Source organism: Camelus bactrianus, chromosome 34 (genome assembly GCF_048773025.1).
Source record: "Camelus bactrianus isolate YW-2024 breed Bactrian camel chromosome 34, ASM4877302v1, whole genome shotgun sequence".
Lineage (NCBI taxonomy): Eukaryota > Metazoa > Chordata > Mammalia > Artiodactyla > Camelidae > Camelus > Camelus bactrianus.
In genome coordinates, this window is record NC_133572.1 from 19653568 (window position 1) to 19674767 (window position 21200).

Below are 21200 nucleotides of genomic sequence, written 5' to 3' on the forward strand. Positions count from 1 at the left end.
CATGTGCTCTACCACTGAGGTATATGCTGTTTCCTTTTTTTTTCTTTTAAACATTTTTTATTGAGTTATAGTCAGTTTACAATGTTGTGTCAATTTCCAGTGTAGAGCGCAGTTTTTCAGTTATACATGAACATACATATATATATATATATATATATATATATTCCTTGTCACATTTTTTTTCGCTGAGTTACCACAAGATCTTGTATATATATTTCCCTGTGCTGTACAGTATAATCTTGTTTATCTATTCTGCAGTTTGAACTCCCAGTCTGTCTCTTCCCACCCCCCTGAGCTATGCTGGCTCCAAATGGTTTTATGTAGCTTTATCTCTCCCCATGTAAGTGCTCCACTTTCTGAGTCACTGGCCCATGAACTACTCAGTGTAAGATTCTATAATAATGAAACAAAACAAAGTATCAACCCCACAGTTTTATTTGTAAAGAACAAAGCATGAAAAGTCATATTTAAATGTACTCCAAAACCTGAAAAACCCACCTCAGTTTCTCTGATACGTATGTTAAAGTGCTTGATATCACAATACTCTTTAAATTTTAATTATGTTCGGATGAGGAAAAAAAAATCCAGTTCTGATGCATTTTGTTAACAATACAAAGAAAAACAATATAATTTAAATGCAGAAATGCTCATTAAAAAAAAGATACACAAGATACATTTATACATGGTTCAAGTGTAACACAGAGGATTTTTTCTACTTGTTTTACACCCTCAGTTGATTGACAACAGGAACTCTTACCATTACCTCTCTACTGTTAACAAGATCTGTCTGGTATTCAAAATAAAGACTGGAGCCACAGAAATAGATTTAAATAACTGAGTCAAGCATTATTCCCTCCCACATAACCCAAGGATACCTTGGATTCCTTCAAATGAGAAGAAATTTTTTTGACGTTTTTTTTCACTCTGCTGTTAATTGCTCAGTGCGGTACCTTTCTGGAGGCAATCTTTATCTTGTCCTTGAGAGGACAATCAGGTCTAGTAAGATCTGGAAGGATGAGGCTGTCCTTGGATTATTCTGATCACATTCCATTGGCACCCTCTTCAAAAAGCTTGGAAATCAGTTTGATTCAAGAGATTTATAAATGTATTCTAACAGGATTAAGAGACCTAGTGGCTTATTGTTTGTTTCCGTCTCCTCTTACACTAAATGGTGATGTAACAAATACTTACATAAGAAACACAGACTTCAAATGACATGACTTGGAAATAGGATTCACTTTATAAAAGTAGAGATAAGATCTCAAGACTCCATTCTCAATCAATGAAGGTGTGTTAATACTGAAATATAAATAGCTAAGGTTCAGATTGTCCTTTTGAATAGTGAAAAGGATACGCTAGTTTCTGTAAACCTCACAGAGAAAATACTCACAGTTCTCAAAATGAAAATCTACTGAAAAAAAATCGTAATTCTTAGCAGAAAGAAGCTATTTCCTTATTAAGAGCTACACGCCCAATGCTGTCAAATAAATGCTTCCCTGGGGAATCCGAGGTCCTGGTCTGTTGCCTCGTTTCAGAGCATCTCAGAGGTGTCAGCATACACCACACACACAGTGTCATGTACGGTCTACTCTCATTTACTTACACTTGCATACATCAGTGCTTTATTGCCAAAAAAGGAAGTAGGAGCAATTCAGTATTTCCCCTGTATCATTCATACAGTGTGACAGAAGTTCATTTAAACGATTTCTTAAAAAGCCATGTTAAAGTAAATACAGCAGGGTTACAAAAAGGTACAAAAATGTGTGAAATTATTTAAAATAAATTTTAGAGGGAAATCACAAACTTTTGCCAGCTTTAGGTTTCTTCCATCGAATTCTTGCCCCCAGTGGGAAAGAGGATGGGGGAGGCTGGGCGGCCTTACTCTTTGTTCTCAGCGTCCTGTCTTCTCCTGGTTTATACTGTATTCTCTCCACCCTCCTTTATACTACTCCACTGAGCCTTGGTCATTTTTAAGGCGCTAATGAGCCCTCAACCAGAGCCCAGCTCTAGGGTCTCACACATAATACCAACATCGGTGGAATGCCACCGTGTCACAAGGTTGAGATTAGCAGAAAAACACTTGGAAAATAAATGTTTCAAGAGGTTAATACTTCTGGCAACTTAATTTTAAAACAATTTCTTCTTAAGTTATTATTATGTGAAAATACTAATTAATGATTCTAGGCATTACTTTTAATTTATTCTGAGGGGGAAAAAAAGTCAATTACAAAATTGATTTTTATGTACTTTAACTTTGAGGTATGATGATAAAGCAACATATTAATTTAAAAAATAAACACAGCAGAAAATATACCTCTGAATCACTTTCAAAAGTCAGTTTGGAAGGCTACGTACATTTATATGTAAATTTATTCTAAGGATTCTGCTACTGTCCTGCTCAAAATATTTTGGTATTGGCTCAGAGCCATGTAAGAACTAAGTCTTACTTCATTAGAATTGCGTTTCTTACGTGAACTCAAACTCTGCTTAAGTATCCTGCTCCTTCATCAGCTTGGATCCTAATGACTTTTTTGTTGTTGTTAAATTTCTTCTGAGAGGCCAACATTTACCATCACTGACAATATTCAGAAGAATGGGCTGCGGGTCCCTCAGGCAGCTCAGTGGTCCCCGGGCGTTTGGAGCACTGGCAGGATCACCGGGCACGCACGTGGAACCCTAAGTGACCCTGTCAGGGGCCTGGCACCCCAGAGGATGTGTCAGTGCTGGTGTGACCCTTCCTTTTGAAATTCGCGACCTCACTGCTATGGTCCAACTACAGAAAGAGGCATGAAACTTTTAGGTGTGACTCTCCGTGGGAAGTTTTACTTTTTAAAGTAATGGTTTCATTCACAGGCCCCCAACCCAATTTTGCTCCCAGTTTTTGTAACAGGTCTAATTCTCTGTAACTTGAGGGGAATCCATTATCATGAATATTAATCCTTACGTCCTCACCTGTATATGCAGATGAATAAAAATGCAAGGGTAGAAAGACTATTCATATGAATGCCTTGGAGGTCAGCCCCACGCAGCCTGGTGTAATGAAAAAGCATGGAATCCAGACCTTGTGTTGTCACTGACCAGGGGTGGGGTAGTATTCAATCTCTCTGATCCGCAAGTGTGCCCATCTGTAATGTGAGAGGGCAAGGCTGCGCGACTCAACTCCAGCCTGCTAACCTGCGCCATCCCTGTTTGCCCAGCGCGGGTCAGAAGCATGGCCTTGTGGAAGAGGTGGTGAGAACAAAACCCCAGCCTGGATCACGCTCTGGTTTCTGAGCACTGAAACAGCAAGGGCCTGGTGTGACAGCTTCCGGATGCCTCCAGCCACAGACTTCCCGTGTCCCTGGAAGAGCTGCACCGCCGGAGACATACTTTTGCTGCAGGCAAACAAATGTCTGGTCTACGCTGGTCACCTGGACCGTCTTTACCCTCCCCCCCATGCCTTCCACTGCCCTTCCCTCCTCAAGTGCTCAGGCAGGCATTGAAGGGGGTGCGCCTTGGCTGAACACCCGTTTGACAGAGGGAAGGAGGCACTTGCCTCATTAGTTTCCTCCTCCAGGAGAAAAGGGAAACAACACTGTTGGCTGAAGCCCAGGGCCCTCGGGTCACGCAAGGGCCCTGAGAGGCCATGGCTTTGCTTCTCGGCCACAACCGGGAATAAAGTGCGGGACTCTGCCGAGGCAATCTGGCTGCTGACGACGCGCAAATGCCCAATGAGACTCACGGGACCGACAGCGAGATGAAGACTAAAGGTAAAGAGCTGCCACCACGTTCATTTCACTTCCTTCTAAAACACCAAATGGGAAAGTCACCACGCTTGGTCTTTCGAAACCGCTGCCTCCAGTTTTGCTCCCCTCTGGCCAGCCCGCGCCGCACCGGCTTCCACCTTCCCGGCCAGCGGCTTTACGCTGTCGGCCCTGCTTACGAAGGGCCGGCCCTGAGACACCCGGGAAGGGTCCGTTCTCGCCCTCTTCTTCTCTTATTTGCATTATCATGGTCAACAAATACTTTCACAAAAACATTCCAGGCCACGCAGAGCCCGCCTCCTTCTTAGACATTCTTTCCACTTCCTGAGGGGGGATGGGCACGGGGGGCGGGGGTGGAGGGAGCCGGCCGAGTGGGACCTAACAAAGGCTGGGCTGTGGTCGTCCTTACGAGGTACGGGGCTGCTCCAGAGTGGAGGTGGCCAAATTAAAATGGCAGAATCAGACTGCTGCTTGCAGTCCTTAGGACCATGTGGCCAACACTCTGAAAACTCACATCTCCCCAAAGGACCTCAAATAACAAGAATAAAAATGCCAAGAATGAAGTTCGCCCAGGCTAATCTTTCCAGAAGTGTAAAGAAGTTATAATCCCACAATTTAACACACTTCTCAGGGCTTTGTGTGTTCTCGGTCCAGTTCAAGCCAAGCTCCTGGGGCCCAGTGTTTAAAGTATTTGAATTATACCTTCATCTTGTGAAAAAAAATCTGAAAATGGAAATGGAAAATTTTCCAAAAGACTGGAGAAGTGACTCACTTCAAGTGTGTGAAACCATCTGAAACTTGAGCGATACAAGTGAGGCCCGCTACCCCATACGGTGGGTAAAGCTGTTTACATTCACAATACAAAGGTGCAGACGCCGGGACAGGCGGGCGGCTGCGACACAACAAAATGCGTTCTGGGTTCCTTGTGGTACCTGGAGGGAAAAAGAGCCCCACTGGGTTGCACTCTATTTACACGTTTACTGGCTTCTTCCTGACTAGCACCACTCTCCCCCCCCCGCAGCTCCCAATACTCTTAAGCTACTTGTTTTAAGTCACAGGAATATTCAACCTAAGAAAAGTATCTTATCAGAGTAATAGAATTTCTTAGAGAAGAGAGCGTATTTACAGACATCTAACACATGAAAATACTCTATTTTATACTAAATTCCAGGTTCAAATGAACTACAATACAGCACTTCGCCTTGTCTGCAGTGGGAGGACTGGTCAGATTGGGGGATGCGGTGTGTTGCCCCCTGCAATGACTCACTGCCTCATCAGACAAGTCCAACTCGGTCCCCACGGCTGGGGAAGGTTCAGGAACGAGGGATCTGGACTGAGAGGTTCTGGCTAATCGGGCTACACGTCCACTCCTTTGATGAGTGAGCCTTCTAAGACTATGGTGAAGTCCTGGATGGTCTGCAGGATGCGGATGAGGGAGTTGACTGTCATGCGGTCCCTCAGGAGGGCGCTCTCCTCGTACATTCGGGTGATGGCAGGGCACTCGGCCAACAACGGGATCCACTGTGGCAGCAGCCGGTCCCTGCAACCCAAACAGACCCGAGCGTCCTGAGTGCGGCTGCCCACGCTGCACAACCAGGCACACACCCTGGGGCTTTCAGCGGGGAGCTGGGGGGCCGGACGGGGCAAGTCTAGCCACGCTCTGAGGTCACCAGAGAGGAAGGCAAAGTCGAGGAGCTGGATAATCACCGGTTATGAAGACACAGCAATGAGACAGTGTGAGCTAACGGGGAAGCTCGCCAGGGTTGGGACAAGCTGGGCATAAAGATTTACATGCACTGACGAAATTCTCTATTCTGACTCCACCACTCTGAAAAAAGACGCAGAATGTCATTTTGTACTCCTTTTTTTTTACAGGGATGTTATTCAGACATCTGTGGCAAGGCATGCCAAAGTATACTGACCTTTTGGGAAGGAAGACTCCATTACATTGTAGGGACTAGCATTTTTTAAAAAAAACTTATGCAACATAACAAGGTAAGGAACTAAATCAAAGCAGAAAAGCATTAAGCAGATTTTATAAGCCCAAAGAGGGGCTGCACTGCTCTAATAAATCAGAACTGTAAAGAGATAAAAGGAGATAAGGATCATGTTCAAAAGGAACGGTACACAGCACAGCTGAAATTGGGCCCCTTTTACTAAGAAGAAATACCAAACTTAGTTCGAAAAACCAGTTGTTCAGGAAGACAATCTCAGTCTTCGGTGTCTCCTGGTTACACTGACACCAGTTTTCTGTCACTAGGCAGCTAAGACATCCTCACTGCGCCCCTCTCACCACGCCGCTACGGCACGGGCAGCCGCCACCAGGCCGCCGCAAACCTCTCGCTGGGGAACCAGGGGTTTAGAAGAAAACAAACACTGCACAGATAACTTAAAAAAAAATCTTCTGAAGGTCTGTGTGTTTCTTACCATTCTGAGAGCTGTTTTAAAATGAATGGATTGTACAGCTCCTGTGCCATCTTTAAAAAAAAGGGGTAGGAAATTGTCTTAAAGAAAGCTTTCCATACTAAGAATTATTTAGATAGTAAGAATTCCACAATGTCATTAATTTCAAGCAATGTGGTGGCCTTCCCACACTATACAAGCTGTCTATAGTAAATACACTTGTGTATGTGCTGGTGTGTCTAATTATCTACCAGTCTACCTATTACCTATGTGCCTTCCTCCGGTGCCGGTGCTTTGTCATGGTTCAGAGCTCTGGGCTCCGGCGTGAGACTGGGTATCAGTCTTGGCTCTGCCTCTTTCTAGCTGTGTGACCTTGAGAAAGTCTGTTAGTGTACCTGTGCCTCTTCTATTTTCTCATCCATACAATGGGGCTATCCCTTGCCACTTCATGTAGTGGCGGTGGTGAAGAGACAGGAGGAATAAAGGAGATAATGTACCTAAAGTACTTAGCAAAGTGCCCCACACATAGCAAGTACCCAATGAACAGTGTCTCATTAAACGTGGAATGAAAGAAACCCACGGGAGAGCCTGGAAGAGGCGTGATCGGGTACCATCCCTTCTAAACGTCTGTTCAACACACGACAAAGAACGTCAAGCACTGGCTTTATACCGTGTTCCAAGGCAAACTAGAGTCTGGAATTTGCCGTCCTTCCCAATGCTCCTGGGGGCAGTGTTAATCGCATTCACATAGTGGCAGAAGGTTTTCCAGGATGATTTCTGAATGAGGACATCATCTTCATTGTCTAGAATCTGGTCAGTGGTTTCAAAGTAAGCGACTGCTCTCTCTGGGGAAGGAAGTCAGAATCACAGCACAAGACACATCAGTACTTCATATACGGAAAGATGAATCACTTAGTTTACTATGGAAACACTAAGGACGTTTTGCCTTATGGCCAGTCCTGAAACCAAAACCTTTCCCACTCCTTTATCACTGGTTTCACAATAAATTCTAGAGGCCCATGTTTCATGGTAGAACAGTACGCTTCCAGGAGCTTACTTTCCAGTCTAGACTGCATTCCAGAGGGCTGGAAAGTTTACTCTCTTTTGAATACCTTCAAGAAGTGGCAACTTACAGCAAAGAAAAAAATAAACATGGACCTGTCTGTTCAGACTGGAGCCTTCTAGGAGTAAGCAGGAGACATGGTAGCCACTGAGACGGTGCCCTCTGTTCTAGCTACAGAATGGCTGGCTAACACTTTGCAACAAAATCCTCGAAATGGAACGGATTCAGTAAATCTGATGAAGGGCTGTGTATACACATACTGGAAGCAGGAGCAGTAAGATTCTAGGTATTCCAAAAAAACTCCCGCAACCTCCCCCCAAAACCAACCTCACCCCCCCACCCCCAGGGAGCCTAGCTTTGTCAACCTTCCTTCCTTTGCCTAAGAATTCTAAATTGGATAAAAATCAACTACTTCATCTAGGCCTTATTTACAAAACACAAAATGGTAATAATCACTCTTGTTAAATAAAGTGGGGATGGTGGACGAGCTGCATACGAAAATAAAGAGCACAAAGTTTAGCGAGCTAGAGCAGCACATGCCGGCTGAGCTCTCCGTGATGATGGAAATGTTCTCCATCCGCAAGGGCCACGTCTATGGCCACTCGCAGGGCCGGTGTGACTAAGGAAGTGAATTTTAAGTTTAATTTAGAGGAAGTCAATTTAAATAGCCACACGTGGCTAGTGGGTACCCTATCGGACAGCATGGACATAAAGTATTCCTATTAAAACATAAATTATATCATATCACTCCTTGGCTCCAAGCCTTCCAATGACTTCCCATTCCATTCAGGATGAAGACCAGAGGGCTTCCAAAGGGCCAGAAGCACTCCACAGCCCGGCTCCGGCGGTAAACTCCCCTCTCTCTCCCGCACGCTGTTCGTCGTGCTCACCTCCTTCCTACTTTGTGGAAGGCCAAGCACGCTCCCACCCTGGGTCCCTGCCGGGGCAGCTCTCAGCCCCGAGTGCCCTCCTTCCCTTTTTCAGGAGGCTCACTTCCTTAAAGTCTTCGATCAAATGTTACCTTGTCAACAAAGCCTACAAACGCCCCACTCCCACTCCGTTCCCCTTCTCCTTGCTCTATTTTTCCTCTGATCAACGGTGACTTTCCAACATATTAGATGAACTGCGTACTTGCTATGTTTTTGTGTGTTTGTCCCTACCAGACTATAAGTCTGCCAACAATGGGAATCTTTGTGTTTTATGTTTATCTGGATGTGTATTTTGAGCATCTGGAATAGTGTTTAGAACACTGTGGACACACACATATTTGCTGATTGAATGAAAAGCACGATACTGCTTATTTGATATTTACTTTTAAAAACACACACCCTTACCACTAACCCTCACTCACTCAAATTCCTGGGTCTTTAATTTTCCAAGAAGCACTTCGATGACCTGATAACAAAGTACACCTGCTTTAATTTACCTATGAAGTCCCAGATGAAGACGTTCTTGTGAAAGATGCGAGCCGATTTGAAGCCGTGGTGGAAGACCTGCTCCAGAGCTGCGACCAGGCCACTCTCCCCACAGAGCAGCACGGTGAGGCTTCCTCTCTGTGGGGCGGAACACGCAGTGCCGGAGGTAAGCTCCTGCGTCCGTGATTAAGAAAAACACTACAAGGGGGCAGGTGTAGCTCAGTGGTAGAGCGCGTGCTTAGCATGCACGAGGTCCTGGGTTCAACCCCCAGTGCCTCCACTAAAATAACTAACTAAATACACAAACATATCTAATTACCCACCTCCCCCCCCCCCAGTTTAAAAGAAAAAGAAAACACTAGAGGAACAAATGCTAAGGGTAGCTATGAAGCAGATTTTTGCAGCTATTAGGAAGCTTACAAATGAAAATTAAAGCACCCTTTATTACCTTCTGTATCACGTATAAAAGCAGCTTTACAAATCCCACCATATTGTTTCACAGCCCATCATACCTCTTTTTCAGGTTTGTGAAAATGTTTCACAATATTGTTCACAGCTTCTCCAATGCCTTCCTGGATCTGTCCAGCATTTGGTTCTGAAAAATAGTGAATGGTGACTGAGTTCTCATGGCCAGGAAATAAACCGAAGCACTGCCGGACATCAGCTGTGCCTGCCGGTGCAGAAAACACTCCACCAGAGCAGGCCGGCCTGTCAGCGGCCCCACTCAGACTGCCTCAGCCAGTCTGGCCAAGTGACAGGTACACTGGCAAAGAATCCAGATCCCAGCATTCCAGTCCCAGCCCCACCACTTGTGATCCATACCCTTGGTCACATGTCTAACTTCTTCTGAGTTTGAGTTTCTTCCACCTGAAACCAGGAAAATACACGCCTCATGGGCCACTGAGAAAAGTGAATGAGATTATTAGGTATAAATTACTGGGAATGGTGCCTGTCACCAAGTGCTAGCAAGTCCCCAGATCTAAGGAGTGAGGCGGGCCCCACAGCACCATTCCTCAGGTACCCCCTTCTCCTGCCACTTCCAAGTCCCTTAGTGGGCACAGACCAAGACTTCTGGAGCTCTGCACATCTCACCTGGAATCTGTTCTGCAGTTGTGTTTACAGTAAAGGGAAGATGCCAGGTACGTGGGGACACCCTGCCGGAAGCCCAGAGCTGCTTCTTTCTGGCTAGTCAGCCCCCCTGGGCGCCGCCGCACCCTCCCGGCCAGCACTTGCTCCCCGAGGCCCCGCTCCTGGGGGAGAGCTGGGTGGGCTGTCTGAACGGAATCTAAAGCACCTCTGCCTCCCAAACCCCAAGAATGATTTTAAAAAAGAGAGAGAAAGGAGGAAAAGAAAAAAGGTGGTACATAGGTATCATCCAGTGATGAGAAGATTTAAACATTTGGGATTTTCTTGCAGTGATTAACTTTTAAATCAAACTTGTATGTCACACTATAAAAGATAAACTGTCCATTCTAGAATTTAAGAATCTTTGAATTCATACTGCTGGAGGGTTTCTTGCAGAAAACACTTTCAGGTAAAACTCAAGTATGTTTTTTCTACATGAATAAAAATTGTTAAAATGGAAACCTCTTATGATTGTAGGACTGATACTGTGTCCTCTTCAGCTCCGAGTAATTTTTTTTTTTTTTTTTACTTTCACCTTTCTCTGAACATTTTCTCTTTTAAACATGAAGATCTATTTTGAAAGTTTTTATTCATTTCAAAAGAACCCTGAACTCATCAGCAGTATTTGGAAGCTGATTTAAAATGTTTAGTTCTTTAAATATCACCTTGCACACACACACTGTGAAAAAATTCCAAGTTACCCATCTTGAGTTTCATATTATTTAAGGTTTTCTGCTTATTAAGTAATGAATATATGACCGAAAATGGAGGATAAGGCCTCTTGAAACATTAATATCCCATGAAACTGAACTGATTCAGAAGTTGTAAAAATTTGAAAGGATGGAACTGAAATCTACTTTTTAATTTTAAATCAGCATAATTAAAGTATTACATACAATAAATTCACTGACTCTAAGTGTGTAATTTGATGAATTTTGGCAGATGTACAGACATGTTACCACTACCACAATCAACATAAAAAATTTCCATCAACCCAGAAGGTTCCCCAGCACCCCTTTTCAGTCAGTCACTCCCCTTCTCCAGCTCTCAACCCCTGGCAACTGCTGATCTGTTCTCCATCATTACTATACTGTCTCTCTAGAATTTAATACAGATAGAATCCTATAGTATCTGGTCCTTTGTGTCTGCTTTCTCTCACTTGGCATAATGCTTCTGAGATTCATCCATGTTTTTAGATGAATCAACAGCACTGCTGAAACTAGTTACAATAGCCAGGACACGGAAACAACCTAAATGTCCATTGACAGATGACTGGATAAAGAAGTTGTGGTATATTTATACAATGGAATACTACTCAGCCATAAAAAAGAATAAAATAATGCCATTTGCAGCCATATGGACAGACCTGGAAATTGTCATTTTAAATGAAGTAAGCCAGAAAGAGAAAGAAATATACCACAGGATATCACTTATACGTGGAATCTAAAAAAAAGACAGATTAACTAATTTATAAAACAGAAGCAGACTCACAGACATAGAAAACAAACTTATGGCTACCAGTGGGGGAAGGGGTGGGAAGGGATAAATTGGGAATTTGAGATTTACAGATACTAACTACTATACACAAGATAGATAAACAACAAGTTTCTACTGTACAGCACAGGGAGCTATATTCAATATCTTGTAGTCACCTATAATGAAAAAGAATATGGAAATGAATGTATGTATGTATATGTATGACTGAACTATTATGCTGTCCACCAGCTACTGACACAACATTGTAAACTGTACTTCAATTTTAAAAAAGAAGAATTAAAAGGAATTATTAAAAAACCAGCACTGCTGAGTAGTACCCCATTGACTAGATACACCACAACCTGCTTCTCTCCTCACCAGCTGGGGGACACCGGTGCTGCTTCCACTTTGGTTATTAGGACTGCAGCTGCTAGGAACCCCTGAGTCCGAGTCTCAGGATGGACATGCGTGTCCATTTCTCTTGGGTACCTATCTAGAGTGGGACTGCAGGGTCAACTGGATGGTCAGTCTACGTATATCTTTATAAAAAATTACCAAACTGTTTTTCTGTTGCATTCCCACTGGCAGAGTAGGGGCATTCCACTGTTCTCTAGCCTCACCCATATTTGGTATTATCAGTCTTTTAGAATCAATTCTTTCCTCTTTTTTAATCGAAATATAGTCAGTTTACAATGTTGTGTCTATTTCTGGTGAAACAGCACAAGGTTTCAGTCATACATGTATATATATATTCCTTTTCATATTTATCAGTCTTTTAAATTTTAGCTGTTCTAGTGTGTGGTGGGAAGCTTACTTGTGAAGGCAGAAAGGAATTAGGAATAAAGGGAATAATTTGAGAAAGAATAAGAGAGACTTGTAGACTACATCATTTTAATAGTTAATATATCACCATGCACCAACAAATGGATATGGAATAACAACATGTAAGGAAACTGCTTTGTTGGCAAACTAAGGCCTCTCAGGTACCTGCATGACCTACTTATGGTTATTGCTTGTAAGGTGAAATAAAACCACTTCACTGATAACCTTCTGGGATTTTTCACTAGATCATACTGTCTCTTACTAGTTTTTTTGTGGTTCCTACAGTGGATTACCACAAGTTTGCTGACTTAGAAAAGCAGATATTTATTCTCCCAGAGTTCTGGAGGCCAGAAGTCAGTAATGGATATCATGGGGCAGAAATCAAGGTGTGGGCAGGGCTGCACTTCCCCTGGAGGCTCAACGGAAGAGCTGCTCCTTGCCTCGTCAAGCTCCGGGCGCCCCAGCACACCTTGGCTTCGGCTTTGGCTTGTGGCCGCATCACTCCAGTCTCCACCTCCATCCGTCTGTTGTCTTCTCTGTGCGTCTAACTCCCTTTTGCATCCCTCTTCTAAGAATACATGTGACTGCATGTAGGGCCCACCTGGATAATCCAGGATGATCTCCCCATCTCAAGATCCTTGGTTTAATTATATTTGCAAAGATCCGTTTTCTAAATCACGTCACATTTAGGGATTTCAGGGATTAAAATCTGATACCCTTAAGAGACATTATTCAGCCGAATAAAGACCACATTAGTATAAATTAGAAGTTCACTGTACTATTAAAAAATAGCGTATGAATATAGTATCCTAAACACAGAATTCACTTTTTTTTTTTTTTTTGCAGTGTTTTGTTTTATCACTTCTACAGGAAGTCGGGGGGTGGGGTGGGGAGAGGAATTTTTAGAATTCCTCTTAGAATAAAGGGTTCTGTCTAACTAGATGTGAAAGTACTGGCATATGTAACTGTCTTTATTTCTCCTTTAAGTTTCAAGCAAAATATCACTTTTTCAAACTTCCAAAGCTTAAATAAAACAGAGCATGGAGTTTGCTTTGGATTTTAGCACCTAAATTCTTCAGGCTTTTAATTTTTTGTTAATGTCTTGCCTTATTTTTTTCCCCTTTTTTCTTTCCCCACTGTTAAAGTCCCTTCTCCCAAATTAATTTTCCTCAGCTTTCTTCCTTCTAATCTCCTTACTATAATTCAGATTCCCGAGAAATGGCCACAAGATGCCTGCAACCTGTGAGACACACAGGAAAATGAGAAAACAGATTTACTGGTGGCTCTCCCTGTCAGCGAGGTGACGCTTAGTCTCCTGGCCGTGGTGGGTGACTTCTGCTGCGGCGGAGTCCGGCACTGCTTCACCAGATCCTCGTCTGGTGCGGATGCCATCAGCTCCCCGATGAGAATTCTCTCCAGGCTCCCATCATCGATGCCTTTCCCCAGCCACCGCCCGCATGGGAACCTGGCAAGACAGGAGCAAACTTTGGAATCACCAATACCTTCCTAGATTTAACCAGAAATTTTAAAATGGCACCATGGGTGAAGGCCATCATTTCAGAGCCTGCGGGTTGTTTTTTTTTTTTTTTCGTTATGAAAACTTTCAAACATATAGAAAGGGGGGGAAGGTATAGCTCAAAGTGGTAGAGCGCACGCTTAGCATGCACGAGGTCCCGGGTTCAATCCCCAGTCCTCTTAAAAAAGTAAATAAATAAATAAACCTAATTACCCCCACAAAAAAACCTAAAAAAAAATATATAGAATAGTAGAACAGATACCCATATTCCTAATATTCTGCCATATGCTTCATTTTTATTTTTTGTTAAAAGTATTTTGAAGTAAATTACACACATGGGGGGAGGGTGTAGCTCAGGTGGTAGAGCCCACGCTCAGCACGCACGAGGTCCTGGGTTCAATCCCCAGCACCTGCTCTAAAAATAAACAAACAAACCTAATTACCTCCCCCCGCCTCCAAAATAAAGTAAATTACACACATCAGGACATTTTACTTCTAATCATTTCAGTATGAATCTTAAAAAAAAGAGACATTCTCTCTTAATATAGCCATAAATTGTTATTTTAACAAGTTAAAATAATTCTTCACTGTTTTCTCATACCTCATGTATATTAAAATTCTGTGGTTAGTTCTAGTAAGATTATCTTCTAACTAGAGATTAATGTAGGAGTTAAGTTACAGGAGACAAGAGGAGACTGTTCCCAAAGAGGGGTGCTGGCTGAAATCGGGAGCGTGTGAAGGAAACTTTCCTCTTACCAACCTTATTTTAGGCTTCTTTTTTTCTGTCAGAGTTACATCCATCTTTTTCAACATTTGTGAACTAAGCATTAGCAGCAAAAACAATCAGTTTTCCTTAAAGTAGTTTTTGGGCAATTTTGTATTTGTAACAAAATGACAAAATGTTGTTACTACACAGACAAAAACAAAAGCACCCCAAAAACTAAACTAAAATTCAGAAAGCAGTGGCAAAGCTTTAGAATGAAAACAATTCTCAAACCTTTTCTAAAGAGTCTTAAAGAATTCTGAGCTCCCCAGACATCTGCTTACCTGTACGTATGTCCTGTGATTTCGTTTCTGACCATGACACAATCCACTAGCCATTTGGCCAACAGTCCTGAGTTATCGTGACCAATCTGAACAGTAGTCAGCTTCCCCAGGTTCTGGCACTGCAGGGACAGGACCACAGGTTACTCATACCTGACCCTTCCCCGCTACCTCTCAGCTTTAGCAGTGGCCCCGTGGTTCTATCCAATTTAACAAATATAGAGGACCCACTCTGCATAAGGTGTTCTGCTGTGCACTAGAGAAAAATATTCACATTTACTATATCCCTTCTAATGAGATGAGACATACAATTAACTATCAAATGAGGGGGCCTGCACAACGTCCCAGACTAGAGATGTAACAGGTGCTAGGAGACACTGGGAAAGGAACAATAATTTCTAACTGTGGAACCCAGAAACATCAGTCAGTGACTTGTGCCTTTAAAGGATGAGAAGAGTTTCAAGAAGTGGGAAAACAATGCTATTTAGATTTAGTTACAGAGAGGTCAGAAAAACAATTATAGATTAAAAAAAATCATCAACATGACTATTTTTCTGCTTCTAATAAAATACTAAGGCAGAACTGACCTCACGCCTCATCTAGAAGTCTTTGAAGCTATTGTAAAAAAAAAAAGAAGCATAGTTATCAAGGTGTTTCCTGACCCTCTGTGGACAAGTACAAAAAAGAGTGATGGGAACAGGAATAGTGAAAATAAATGTCAAATAAATCCTGATTTTTAAATCCTGATAAAAGATCACAGACCCCAGCTGACTATGTATGGCTGGGAGCACCCGAGCTATGAGTTCTCAAAGCCCCTCGCTTCTCTGCATCACGGTGAGAAGGCCTCACAGCCATCTAGGGAGGGGAGGATGGCGTTCTGAATTAGTTGTGGCAGCAGAGATGGAAAGAGGCAGATGTGAGAGTTGGGGAACAACAATGATGGAACTTACAATGCAATTTATGTACCATACTTGGTAGTCAAAGGAAAGTCAAGGATTTTAATCTTTTACACACAGAAGGCTGTAAGCCCACTGGACAGACATCACCAAAATAAGCTCTCGGGCAGTGCGATGACTCTGCGTGGAAACTGCTATTCATAGACCCCATGGAACATGAGAGCAGGACATTCAGTTAGTACCACTTCCCTCCTAAAACAAGGGCAAGTATTTGTCCTCTCCTTGCACGCCAGAATCAACCCACATGTGGGCTCAAAAGCACAGGAATACTTCACCAGGTAAGACCTGAAGACTGACTACCATAGTGAAAGGCATTTTTTTACAAAATCACTTTATAAATGTCACTGTGTGGTCTAAATGCCAAAAGCATGAATAGCTGTCGCCTGTCCTCTGTCAAGGTTCAGGCAGGGCAAATTTACAGTCTGGGAGAGAACAAGGCTGGGGAAAACATTTATTTGAATGTTCCCTACTTGGCAGGTTCTGTGCTAGGCACCAGGAATTATGGAAAAGGACCTGGCAAAGCCCAAAAGTCCATCATTCCAAGTAGAAAAACAGATCCAATAAACAATTAAAATAATAACAATAAAAATATAAAACAAATTAACGTGTTCTGGACAACTTTAGGTATAAAAAAATCCCCGAAATGATCCTGTATGCTTAATTACTCCTTTATATCATTTGAGTCATGGAAAAATGAAAATGTGAAACTGGCATCGCTGTGTAGAGCCATGTATAAAAATTTGCACAAAGAAAGGCATCAGCTGAACCTACTTCAAAGGTCATTTCGAGGAGGTTTTTGGGAATCTGCATCACTCCTGTGTCTCCCAGTTCTCCTGACACACAGATCCAGGGGTTCGACGTGATGATCGCGTTGCTCAGCTTTTTGATGGGAATGATCACTGCTCTATATGGGATCACTGAAAGAAAAACGCTGAAATTAAGGCAAAATTACAATAAAATCCTCTTGATAACAAAACAAATATATGTTAAGAACTCTGGTGGCTTTCGTGGGTAATTTGCTTTTTAATGATCTGTCCAGATGTTCTTAAACAAAAAGATGAAATCGTAACCTCCCCGTCTAGAAAGAGGGGGTCCAGTTTATAATAAGCCCAGGTCCCAATACCTCTGGTGGTTTCCACGGCGTATATATCACCGTGTGTGCACGGCATGCTTAGCACCACCACATTTATAAACAATCTCAGGCATCAGCACCAGAAAACCTGAGGGCATAAACACTGACTGTGCTGTACAGTATTTTCATTGCTTTAATGTTTGAATTAATTTTGTCCCCAAATTTAGTATAAATGAGTATGGCAACTGGCATGGTTTCATATTAAAAAAAGGGGGTAGCCGACTTCTTGGACAGTCTCCTCTCATTACTGGTTTTCTGGGCAACGCTTTAAAGCTCTACACTTCAGAACTTTCCCATTTTTTACAGCTCAATATGCAAAGCCAAGAATAACAAACAAGGGCAGCTCCAGTCTGGACGTTAACATGAACCGCAACTTGGAAAGCTATTAAGGTGACTCATGAGCGAGAGGAGCCCCAGAGAAAGAATCAGGATGCGGAGAGGGATGTGTGTGAACTCTCCTTCCGAAGGCTCTTCAACAGGCACACCACTAGATGTCGCTGTCCCACCACCGTCCTTGGCTCAAAGGTGGAAACCAGTTAGGCATTACACAAACCTCCATTTTCCTTTAAAAAATGGGGATGCTGCAAACACATGAGCGCATCTTTATCCTTCAGAGCCATGTTTTTCTTTTTTTTAAAGCAAGGGAGAATCAATATTTTGGTTGGTGTTCTCGGGATTTCTGCTCATTCAGTCACGAGACGGCTATAAGCAGCTCTCCTTGCAAGAGCTCCCAGGTACACTCACCAGGCAAGGTGCTCAGATACAGCCTCACAGTGTGAGCTCGTGTTTCAGTGAGATCTCAGAGGCGCAAAAGGCACGGGATAAATGGCTCATCTCCCTAACTTCACACGTACGACTTTCTTTCCATTGGGTGAAAAAACCTCCCTTTCTGTCCTTTTATTTTGGCTGAAGGGAAGGAAAATGTCTGAGGGGAGGCCACACTTTCATGGTTTAGTAATCATGGGAATCAAATGGTTTCTGAAACTGAAAGCAGAAGAGATTTGTGCAAGACATTATTTTAGGCACCAAAGACCTCTCTCATTTCTTTCACTGACAGGATTAGAAAAGCTGCAGAAAAAGGCCTGTTTAGGGTCAGCGGTTCTGCGGCTGCAAAGGGCCCACAGATGCACAACAGTGATTTCGTAAAGTAGAAAAGGACTAATATTACTGAACCCAGGATATTTCTTTCATGAAGTGTTTCAATTCCTCTGACTGGAAGAGTTACTCAGATGGAGAGCAGTCTGCAGATATGGGGCGGCCTCAGGATTCCTAACTCTGCTATTTCTTCTCTTTCAAAACTGTACAGCACACCTCAGCTTCTAATAAACTAACATTAGATAGACAGATATTTCAGGTCTGCCCAATAGCCATTCCAACTCTGTTTTTCCTTCTCTGCCTCCTTCAGAGACTTAGAAGGCCAAAACCTACACAATTCTGTCCAGTGAAAAATCAGTGATATTTTTCAGAAAAACTATGTTTTTCTGGCACAGATTCTGACTGTTCTGCCTTGGCATGCCTTCCTTCTTTGGGCTGGAAGGTGGACTGAGAAAAGCCATCTTGTGACCCAGAAGCAATCACCACACACTGGTAACTGTCGAAGAGCCTGGGTCTGAGATGATGCTGGGGACCGCCTACTTCAAGACTCCTCATTGCGTAAGAAAAATAAAACTACCTGGTTTAAACCATTGTTTTCCAAGTTTCTGATATTTGCAGCTGAGCACAACTCCTAACTGATACAAGTCAAAATTCGCCGAAGTGGGGAAGGGGACCCACTGCAAATAAGAATTAGTAGTGGTGAAAAGAATAAATGCTGCAATTCAGTTTAACAAAAACACACCTCCAATCAGCGTTTCCTCTCTCTATAAACCTACAACAACCAGCAAGATCCTAAAGTCTGAATCATCAAAGTTTAATGAAGTTCAGTTCTGCAAGTTTATCATTATCATATGCTGATTCTTTGAATTTATGTGTTTCAGATAAGATATTGGAATATTTGATAAAACACTGCTCCATCCCATTTCCCACCGCAGACTGGGTTTCCTGGGAAGCAGACTCTGAGAAATCAGCGTGCAGAATGCTGCTCCTGGGGTTAACATGTGAGGAAGAAAGCGGGATGCGCTGGGGCAGATGCCGAGTCTGACGCTGCGAGCCCTCAGCTGAGCCCACAGTGAGCTCCGGGACAGCCCGTAGATCAGCCGGGGATGCGGGTGGGCTCTGGCAGGAGGGCCAGCCTCAGGCAAGGTAGTGTTCTTTGGTGAGACACTCCCTGCAGGTGCTGACGGACGAGGACCCGTCTTTCTGCAGCACTTCTGGCGCTGGGATACAGCCTTCACTCCTGAGGAGGTCTGGGGAGGGTGGGGACTGGGGTGGCACAGTGTCTCACTGCGCTATGGCATGTCTCACTTTAAAAATACAAACTCACATTCCATGAGTCATTTGAGCAACTCTTCACTTCAGAGTCAATTCTCCAGACTTACTGATAGTGGTGAACACGCTGGTGAAGCAGAAGTAGTCCACAGCATTGAGGGAAAGAAGATGGTAAAGAAACTGCTCTCTTTCTTCTTCACAACGCAGAAAAGCATAACGTTTATAAAGCTTCCTAGGAAAGGGTAAGACAAGCACAAAATAACAGATTTTTCATTATGGCTTCCGCTAAAAGTAAACACCACCACTTAGACAAACTACAGGTAGAAACTTTAATCCAGGAAGAACAGGCAATTCACAAAAATGAACGTACAGGTAACAATACATTTTTAACCTACTTGGTAATTAACGAAAAAGCCTCCCGTGACCCACTATCAAAGTAATAAAGATTTAACAGTGATACCCAGCGCTGATGGAGCTGTGGGGGTCAAGGGTGGCAACAAACAGTAGAAAGTGAAACTGAAAACTTCAGGAAAGCAATTTGTTGGTAACAATTATTTTAAACCAATCACACCCTTTGACTCATTAATTTTACTTTTAGGACTCAGTCCTAAGGATATAATATGAAACGTGGGCAAAGATTTACTCACAATGTCCACCTGGATATTATTTGTAAAAGTAAAAATATATTACGGTACACCCGTTAAAAATAAAGCTTATGAAGAGTTTTAACAATTACACAACTACTACTCCCCAAAATAAGCAGTTTTCGTTACGCGTTTACATTCACGGGTTTCCCCAAGTATTTTATACTTATTAATATATTTAATCCTCGTGACCACGTGTGAGGTAAGTCTGTTAGCATCCTCCTTTTACAGATGAGGAAAACAGATGCAGTGATGTTAAGTATCTTGCCTACGGCCATTCAAACAACGAATAGTAAAGGCAGTATTTGAACACAGGCGTTCCAATTTCAGAGGTTAAATAAACCCTTATGATATAGAACATGTTTATGATATAATATTAAGCTAAATATTTGCAAATATAGTATAATCTTAACTAAGGGAACACGCATAGAAGAAAACGTGTGAAATACTCAGCAGTCACCTTCGTGAAGTAGGACTTTAAATGACTATCATTTTCTTCTTTGTACTTTGGCCACAAAAGGAAAATGACTTATGGGCGGGGTAAGGTGTGGGGAGAGCACTCAGTTTTAGGAGAACAAGGCCAGGTTCACAGACTACACTTCACATGTACTCTTCAGCAAACCCACTCTTTGGACATTAAGACTCATCCTAAAAATGTTCCGGGGGTCAGTAACCCAACGGCGATATGTACAAATGCGAAATCATGAAAAGAACTGAGTTACCATGGTGGGATTCCAACAGACTGTCATGTGTGGGGACTCTGCTGCATTCTCTGCGTACCTCTGCTCTAGGGAAAGAACCCAAAGTCCTCAGCCTTCAAATTAGCTCTAATGTACTTAGTACCTGGATGATGCATTTCAGCCCAGGTTTCTTGTTGGGGTAAAGAGGAGCTATCAAAACAGTTAACAACGCACTAAGACGCACTTGATTGATTTCCTGGCTCTAAACTACTAAATGCAGGTATCGGTAAGACTCAGACTCTCAGAGAAGCCCTTTACTGTGGACTTTTTTTTTCTTTTTTGCTACTCCAGTTTTGTTGTGGTGTTTACAATATAAGGTTGACATAAATTCAATCCATCTTTTGGATGTTACTGTCAGCCTGTGGGACTATTTAGCTTTCTTCTTTTTCTGATTGGAGTGGTGCAATGTGGCCCTTGGCTGTGAAATCTGTACCCTCCTAGATATATAATCAAACATGAGGTCACGACACAGGAGTTTCTGAAGCACGTGCCTGTTGGAAAGAAAGAGTACATGTGCACAGGAGTCAGGAATGCATGCTGAAGCAGCCGGCAGGCCAGCCTGTGCGGTCTGTGTGTAAGCACACAGGTCAGGGAAACAGACACGCCCCCGGAGGCAGCCCCTTACTTCGTGAGCAGCTGGTCAGAGAGCAGCTGCTTCAGGTGCTGGGACAGGAGCTTCTTCTCTAAGGACAACCTGATCCACGCCCGCGCTCGTCCGACATCAGTCTTGATCTCACTCATGTTCTGAACATGC

General features: G+C 43.0%; 1 protein-coding gene and 1 long non-coding RNA gene across 8 annotated transcripts in view; one reads left to right on the forward strand and one right to left on the reverse strand.

Annotated features, from left to right (window-relative positions):
• Window positions 1-417: 417 nt before the first annotated feature.
• DENND5B (DENN domain containing 5B) overlaps window positions 418-21200 on the reverse strand; it is a 157214-nt gene continuing 136431 nt past the window's right edge. For all 6 annotated transcript variants that reach the window (XM_074357616.1, XM_074357617.1, XM_074357618.1 and 3 more), the window contains 9 exons: window positions 21072-21200; window positions 19173-19294; window positions 16335-16480; window positions 14611-14729; window positions 13325-13512; window positions 9137-9219; window positions 8636-8762; window positions 6817-6991; window positions 418-5283 (listed from right to left, as the gene is read on the reverse strand). In XM_074357616.1, coding sequence (XP_074213717.1) covers window positions 5100-5283; window positions 6817-6991; window positions 8636-8762; window positions 9137-9219; window positions 13325-13512; window positions 14611-14729; window positions 16335-16480; window positions 19173-19294; window positions 21072-21200 — 1273 coding nt within the window. In that variant the 3' untranslated portion in view covers window positions 418-5099. The remainder of the gene's footprint in view (window positions 5284-6816; window positions 6992-8635; window positions 8763-9136; window positions 9220-13324; window positions 13513-14610; window positions 14730-16334; window positions 16481-19172; window positions 19295-21071) is intronic.
• LOC123616609 (uncharacterized) lies at window positions 3615-9283 on the forward strand. 2 transcript variants are annotated; one of them, XR_006724615.2, is made up of 4 exons: window positions 3615-3749; window positions 5619-5738; window positions 8590-8790; window positions 9148-9283. It is a non-coding gene; the product is annotated as an uncharacterized LOC123616609 (long non-coding RNA). The 2 variants fall into 2 exon arrangements; XR_006724616.2 differs by lacking the exon at window positions 3615-3749 and adding an exon at window positions 5290-5479.